At 46.8% G+C, this 7,661-nt stretch overlaps 1 protein-coding gene across 1 annotated transcript in view; it reads right to left on the reverse strand.

The window, feature by feature from the left end:
- Positions 1–4,035, reverse strand: part of LOC102449598 (cholesterol 24-hydroxylase) — a 31,317-nt gene extending 27,282 nt beyond the window's left edge. The window contains exons 1-2 of the mRNA XM_075926591.2: positions 3,679–4,035; positions 855–932 (exon numbers count right to left, since the gene is read on the reverse strand). Of these exons, the coding sequence (XP_075782706.2) occupies positions 855–932; positions 3,679–3,806 (206 nt within the window). The 5' untranslated portion in view covers positions 3,807–4,035. The remainder of the gene's footprint in view (positions 1–854; positions 933–3,678) is intronic.
- Positions 4,036–7,661: the final 3,626 nt, after the last annotated feature.

The raw sequence follows: 7,661 nt of genomic DNA on the forward strand, positions 1-7,661 counted from the left end.
ATACATCTAAACATTTGACAATCTTAACAAATAATAATAATAATAATAATAAATCTAAACACTTATATGCTTATGCTACTTAGACTTTAAATTGTGGGGAACAAATTATGGGGAGTCACTTCCACTTGGGGGAATCATTTTTAATACTTTAATATGTTATCCCTACATAAGTAGGCGTGTTAATGTGCAGTCATTCACACAATTAACCGATAAGCATAGGCAGTGCCAGCAGGGTGGGGAGGAGAGGAGGCAGCAGTGCAAGGGGGCAGGCAGGAGCCAGTGCTTGCGGGGTTTAAAAGCTGGCTCCCCATGAACACCGACTCCCATGGAAACACCTGCCCTCTCCCTCCCCCCTGCACTGCTGTCTCTGATGGAGAAGCAGCAGCGCAGGAAGTGAGGAGGGAGCTGGTACACATGGGAAGCCAGCTTCCAAGCTGGCTCCCTGCACATATCAGCTGCCTGCCCCACATACTGCTGCTTCTTTATCAGAGGCAGCAGGAGGGGGCAGAAGGGAGCCAGTGCTCACAAGGAGCTATCTTAAAAGCTCCTGCCTCTCTCCCCACCTCCCTGCGTAAACGTGTAACCACTAAAAAAATCCAGTGGTTACACCTTTACACAAATACACATTAGTTAACATCCCTAACGTGAAACACTTACAGCAAGACCTCTGTTCTGTTCTTGACTCTGTCAAGACCTGTTGAGTGACTCTGGGAAAATCGCTTAATCTCTTTTTGCCTTAGTTTCCCAATTTATGATGAAGGTTAATTATGCGAGCATGTCCCTCTCTCCTGCGTAATGCTGAGTGGTTGGGCAGTCCAATAAAATAAAAGAGTTATTGAGAGATAACATCTTACCATTGTATGAAGAGATCCTGAATCAATTCATTTCTCTTGAATATTCGCCAGATGATTGGCAGATGTCCCAGTATAAAGCTAAAGAAAACAAAACTTTCAGCAGCAGTAGGCTCTTAATAATGGCTTATATTTAATCACATGAACAATGATTCAGATCAAAGGGCTACAAGGTGAGAGGGATGTGGAAGTGTAACCATTTATACAGTTAACTGATGAGCCTGGGTTCATTGGTTTAGGTGCACGGTTACACACAACCCCTCAACTCCACCCTGCCACCTCTGTGTGAGAGGCAGCAGCACTGGGGGAAGGCACGAGCCAATGCGTGCAGGCAGCTGTCTCCTAATCTGGCTCCCCACGCATATCAACTCCAGCAGGGCAGCCTGCCCCCACCCCCACATTGTTGCCTCTGTGTCAGGTGGGCACTGGTTTAAAAGCTGGCTCCCCCACAGGCAGTGGCTCTGGAGAACCGATTGCCCCGCCACGTGTTACTGATGAAACTTGCAGCAGTTACAATTTTACGTTAATAAAAACATTTTAACACCCCTACAAGGGAAATAGAATACTCATTAAACTGGCTAACACCTACTGTCCACAATAATGATACCTTTGCTTATCTTGGTATGTACTAGCATGAGACACTTATCCAAAAGAATGTCAGTTTGGAAAGACATCTATTTTTCCATGTTTTCCTTTATTTTTTGTATGTGAAATAAACCTTTGACGGGATAAGCAAAGATGTAAGCCATACAAGTGAGAAAAATGGCACAAACCCTTAATGCAATCACTGCCTTCATGGTCTATTCAGCAGAATGCCATTTTGATCTAACTACAAGCAGGATTATAATTCACCTACCCCTAATATTAATTTGTAGATTCTGAAAGGGCAGACATGATTATAATTGTAGTTACACAACCAAACTTGATATCCTTGCATGCCTGTTTATGCAACAGAATGCTATTACTGTGTCTGCTCACATGCTAGTACATGCCCAATTTACTACTGTACACAGGCCCAAAGATAAGGTTAAATCAGTGTTTCTTAATTTTATTTGGCCACGGAACCCTTTTAAACTCAAAAGAATTTTGTGGAACCCCTAATAGCAGTCTCATATAGGAGCTGAAAAAGTAGACTACATATAAGTAAGGATAATAATAAACAAATGCTAAACAAGGTCATGAGATCAATACAAATGAAAATTGTTTTCAATAAAATTCATAAATGCTTAAAATTAATTATTATTTTTTAAAATAATAACATGTTATTGTAATGGAATTTTCTTGTGGAACCCTTATTTTCACTTCATGGAACCTGGGGTTCCCCGGAACACCATTTGGGAAACACTGGGTTAAATAAACAACCTCAGTACCTCTACATCGGTTGTTTCTCCTTGTGATTGCAATGTCACTTTGGAGTTACAGGCCTTATTACCACTGTTCATATCTGTTGATACTTGTTGGGTTTTATCTGTTTTTGTTTCTGTTGTTGTCATTTTGGGGTTACAGGCCTTTTTACTATTGTTCATATCTGTTGATACTTGTTGGGTTTTTTCTGTTTTTGTTTCTGTTGTTGTCATTTGGGGTTACAGGCCTTTTTACTATTGTTCGTATCTGTTGATACAGGCAGTCTCCGGGTTACGTACAAGATAGGGACTGTAGGTTTGTTCTTAAGTTGAATTTGTATGTAAGTCGGAACTGGTACATATTGCAGGAGAAACTCTAGCCAAACATTTCTCCAGAGCTCAGTTTTATTCTCCCACACCTCCCTTCCCTCAGTCCTTTATTCTCAAGCTGAGGTGTCTGCTGAGAAAAGCCGTTCCATGTCTCCCTGGTCTGCTGGAGGGGGTGGGGGAGGGGACGCTAGCTTCGCGTCTCCCTGGTCTGCTGGGGGGAAGCATCTAGTGTGGGGTTGCCTCACCCCGTTTGTAAGTAGGGATCCGATGTTAAGTCGGATCCATGTAACCTGGGGACTGCCTGTACTTGTTGGGTTTCTTCTGTTTTTGTTTTTTGTTGGTGGTGGTGGTTTTTTTTTGTTTGTTTGTTTGGTTTTTTTTTTGTGCCAAAACAGAACCTGCACAGTAATGAAGGAAAATGCTGCAACAGGTGAAACTATTATCATCTGCTATGATCCAAACATTTCTGATATGGCCAAAGGCACCGAAGAGGGCAAATTTGTTGTCAATCAGGGTCAGTTTAAAGGCAGCGTATTGATGAAAACAGATCTTAAAACATAACTGGCACAGTAGCCCTGAGATAAGAACAAGGAGCCAGAAGTTGCATACCCAAAGTGGTCCCTTTGCTAGTGTTTGATGTTTAGGACAATGGTAAGAATGTTTCTGGTACACAGAGGAATAAGAATAGGCTGATGGTGGAAACCAAGAGACCTACATCTACTGCCAGGCAGCTCTTCCATGGATTATGACCTTGGTCAAGTCATTTACTTAAAGTCTTAAGATCTCAGTGTTCCCGTCTAGGGATGTGAATGGTTAACCGGCAAGAGTCACCCTTGCTGGGTGATGCCCACCAGTTACAGTTAACTGGTAAGGGGCAGAGCAGCCCTGCCTAAGCTCATTTAAGTGGTTAAACATGACAGGTTTTACATCCCTACAGGTCCCACAGCAGCCCCTCCTCCTATTTCTTCACTAGGTCAAACGGTTGTGACATTAGCAGGAGAGCAGGGTTCCTGGCACCAGGCAGGTGCGAAGGGAGGACCCGCTCCCCAGGGGACCAGGCAAAGGCGGCTGGGGGCTGTATGTGTGGAGCGACTGAGATGCCCGAAACAGCAAGATCCCTCCCCTCCCCCGCGGGGCAGGCTGCCCCCCCTTACCTCTCTCTCGGGGCGCCGGGGATGTGATCGTACTTGGCGTGGGTGGCTGCCACGTAGCAGCAGTAAAGGCCGAAGGCCAGGAGGCAGAGCGAGAGCAGGAGGAGCAGCAGGGCCCCCAGCCCCTCCATAGCCGGGGCCGGCTCGCTGGGCAGCCCCCTCCGGCCTCTTGGCTCGGCTGGGCCGGGCGGTTTCCGGCTGGCCGGGGGAAGGCAGCAAGCCCCGCAAGGCGGAGCTTACCCAGCCCCGGCCCGCGGCCGCCCTGCCTCCCGGGCTGGGGAGCGTGGAGCAGCCTGGCCGCGCGCGGGGGAGGGTGCCTGGGGCTCGCTGCTCGTCTCAGCAGCGGGCGCGCGGGGAGGTGAAACGCAGAACGCCCCCTCCCCCCCACACACAACACACGTGACTGTACTACCAAGGTACATGAACTTGTCCATTGCCTGGAAGGTTGGTCATTCACTGTGATAATAGGCTCTACTTAAGGCTTTCCAGGTGCAGGCTAGTAAATCATTTCTGTCTTCTTGATGTTCATTATGGCTACGTCTACACCGCACAGTTATTTCGGAACAAGCTATTCTGGAATATTTGTTCTGAAATAGCTTATTTCGAAATAGTATGTCTACACTGCAGGAAAACCTCAAAAATTAATCCAAGGCAGGCTTCCCTAATGCAGACCCTATCTCGATTTAGAGCCCCAGGAGGAATAACTTAGAATGACCCTGGGGAGGGGCTGTTTCAAAATAGCAGAAGTGGAGCATCTACACACACTTTATTTTGAAATAACTATTTCGGAATAGCTGTTATTTTTCGTAGAATATGTTTTACGGAAGTAGGAATAAGCCATCCATTATATTGAAATTATTTCGAAATAATGGAATTGCTCTGTAGATGCTCGCATAGTTATTGTGGACTAATGGCCATTGTTCCGAAAAAACTTTCCTGTGTAGATACACCTTATGAGACCAAAGTTATCATAAACTGAAGAGAAATAAAATACAGGACTGTGTAGCACTTTAAAGACTAACAAGATGGTTTATTAGATGAGAAATAGTCCATATTCCACTGCATGTCAGACTGAGATTTGGAATTTAGGGAATTAGTCATCAGCAAATAAAATCAAACACTTCTCATACTTTTGTCCAACAGTGTGGGCTCAAGGCACTCAGTATTATTGGCGATTTTCTTGATAGCTCTGTGCTTAGAGCATCATAGAAGTTCTTAATATTTCTGGTTGCTTAGGTTTGAATTTCATCTGCCTCCTTACTTAGCCACGAGTACTGTGGGATTAATAAACAACACAGCAGTGAGCACAGAAGTATTAAACTGACACCTAGTGAAGTTTTGGAGAATGTGTTAGATAAAATGAAGTGAGGGGGTGGGTTATGTAATATCTTTTACTGGAATAACTTCTCTTGGTGAAGGAGCTTTAGAGCTACTTGAAGTCTGAGAAGTTACTCAGCCTGTCACTAAATAGTAAGTGGATCAGATTGTTTAGTGCAGATGGTTAATACCTATTGTAAGGGAGCATTCATGGGGAAGTGGCCATTTAACACCCCTACAGTTGTAGAACAAAAAAAAAAGACCTGTTAGTGAACTATAGAGTGTTGTAATAAGCCATAATCTAATGTCTTTATTAAGATGATGTCTACACTCGTGAATGTATATTAGTACAGCGGTACTGAGGCAGGTACACCACTGTAAGGTTGCTCATGTCTATAGTTGTGTGTTACCCCAGTCTCAAGATAGCTAGGGAGGTGTTTTGTAAGTGATGAGAGGAGGCAGCACGTATAATAAAGACAACAGCTTGCACTAGAAAACAATTCACTATCTCTGCAGGTCCATTTAAGGGATGCAAAGGTATGAGTCTTTGTGGCAGTTCTACATTGTTCAGTAAAAGTAGGTTTCCCAATAAAGGGCTTTTTGTTTTCTGTTTTAACAGGATCCATCTCAAATATGCAAAGCATGTTGGCTATTCATTAAATATCATCAGCATGCTCAACACTGGAACTGACTATTTAGACAGTCCCTGTCCTGAAAAGGTAGCACCTAAGCTTCAAACCAGCACAGAGCATTACCTGGCAGACCCTGAATGCAGGGCAGGATGAAGGACTATACAAGCAATATGTTGAACAGAACACCATAGTAAAGGCTAAGATTTAGTCATGGGTATTTTTAGTAAATGTCATCGATAGGTTGGGGCCTGGTTCATGAGTTTCATTATAAACACTTCTGTCTAAATCTAAGATTCCTCATGAAATAGCTGCTCCAGCCACCCCTGCACTGGTGCTAAGGCAGTCCAGTCCCTAGGGCCAGCTGCATTGGCTGCTGCTCAGGTGGTCCGTGGGCCAGCTGCCCAGGATCAGCAAGCAACAGCTGCTGGTCTGGCTGCCTCCAGGGCTGTATTCCAGCCATGCTGGGACCATTGCACAGGTGGTTCCAAGGGTAAACCACTGCTTGGCTGGCTCCCTGGAGCCAGCTGCTCAGGGCCACTCCAACAGTGGCTGGTGACACTAGCTGCAGGATTGTCCAAGCAACTGTCCGGGTTGCGGGGCAGTTCCAGAGGCAGCCAGTGTGGCTGGCTCGGGTCAGCCAAACTGCCTTTTGCAGCTGCAGAATTTCATGGAGGTTGCAGAAAATACACAGAATCTGGGACTTCCATTATCTCCATAACAAACTCACAGCCTTTGCCATATCCAATGGAAATAAACACTTGTACATTTATATCTTATATTGGCATCAATAGCACATCACATTTCTAGTATAGCATCTTTTGCGGCACATTGTCACCACAGTATGTGCAAGCATTACCCTTAGCACATAGTTCATGGGGGTTGGAAGGATGACAGATGCTCTCAGTAGTAACTGCTTGGGTATTGGGACCAGAATACGTGCTGTTTAGAGATGCTGTATAGCATTATGCTGTGATAGGACATTTTTAGATGCCATAATGCAGACATTACTCAGAGAAAATGATTTTGTGGAGAGAGAATGAAAAAGCTTAGGCATTGGCCTAATGGGAGGAAAATGGATTGTATTGTGAAAACAAAATGTAAGTATATATGTGTGAGGGGGCAGGCCCTGGTCTCGGAGCAAATTTACCTTGGACCTGGGAATGCATAATCCCTTTGGCCTGGCGCGTGAAGTTCAGTGCCCCTTTATCAGGGGAAATACGGCTCTCTGGCCTAGTCCATACAAGCCAGCCCTTTTCACCGCCCTGGAGGCTGGATTATGGGGGCTTTGGGGGAAGTAGGGGGACCCAGGCCCTCCCGCTCCACTGGGTCCCAACCTAGGGCTCTATTGGCAGGGTCAGCATCCACTGCCTGGTCGGCGGGGATGCCTGCCGGAACACGCCGACCTCCCGGAGGTCTTTCCTCCACCCTGGGCTGCTTCCTACCTCTCCCCTGGCTGAGGCAATGTCCTGGGGTCTGTGCTTCGGCTTGCGGCTCCTGAGCGGCTGGGTCAGCAGGCCTTGCTCCAGCCATCACGGTGATGGCAGGTCTGGTGTCAGGGACAGCTGGGACGGCTCAGGATCTCTGTCCTGCACCCCTACCACTTCAGCTACTTCCCCTGACTGCCTGCTTTCCCTGACTTTTATCCCAGGACTCACTCGTGTGCATGCCCAGCAAGGCTGCAAGGGTGGGGTCTGCCCCGGCCCCGGGGCCAGGTGAACTCTTTTAGCTGTAGTGCAGGGCCAGGCCGCGCCGTCACAATATGTAATATAAATGTAAAATACAGGCAGTCCCCGAGTTACGCGGATCCGACTTATGTCGGATCCACACTTACGAACGGGGCTTTCTCGCCCCGGAGCTCGCAGGCAGCGGGACCGCCCAGAGTGCAGCGGTCCCGCCACCTCGACCTCCGGGGCGAGAAAAGCTGCTCGGGTGCCCCTGGTCTGCTGGGGACCATCTCCAGCAGACCAGGGACACCTGGAGCAAAGCCAGGGAAGCGGAGGGGTCCCGCGCCTCTGAGGCTTTGCTCTGGCAAAGCTG

Source organism: Pelodiscus sinensis, chromosome 5 (assembly GCF_052426305.1).
Source record: "Pelodiscus sinensis isolate ZL-2025 chromosome 5, ASM5242630v1, whole genome shotgun sequence".
NCBI classification, from domain to species: Eukaryota; Metazoa; Chordata; order Testudines; family Trionychidae; genus Pelodiscus; species Pelodiscus sinensis.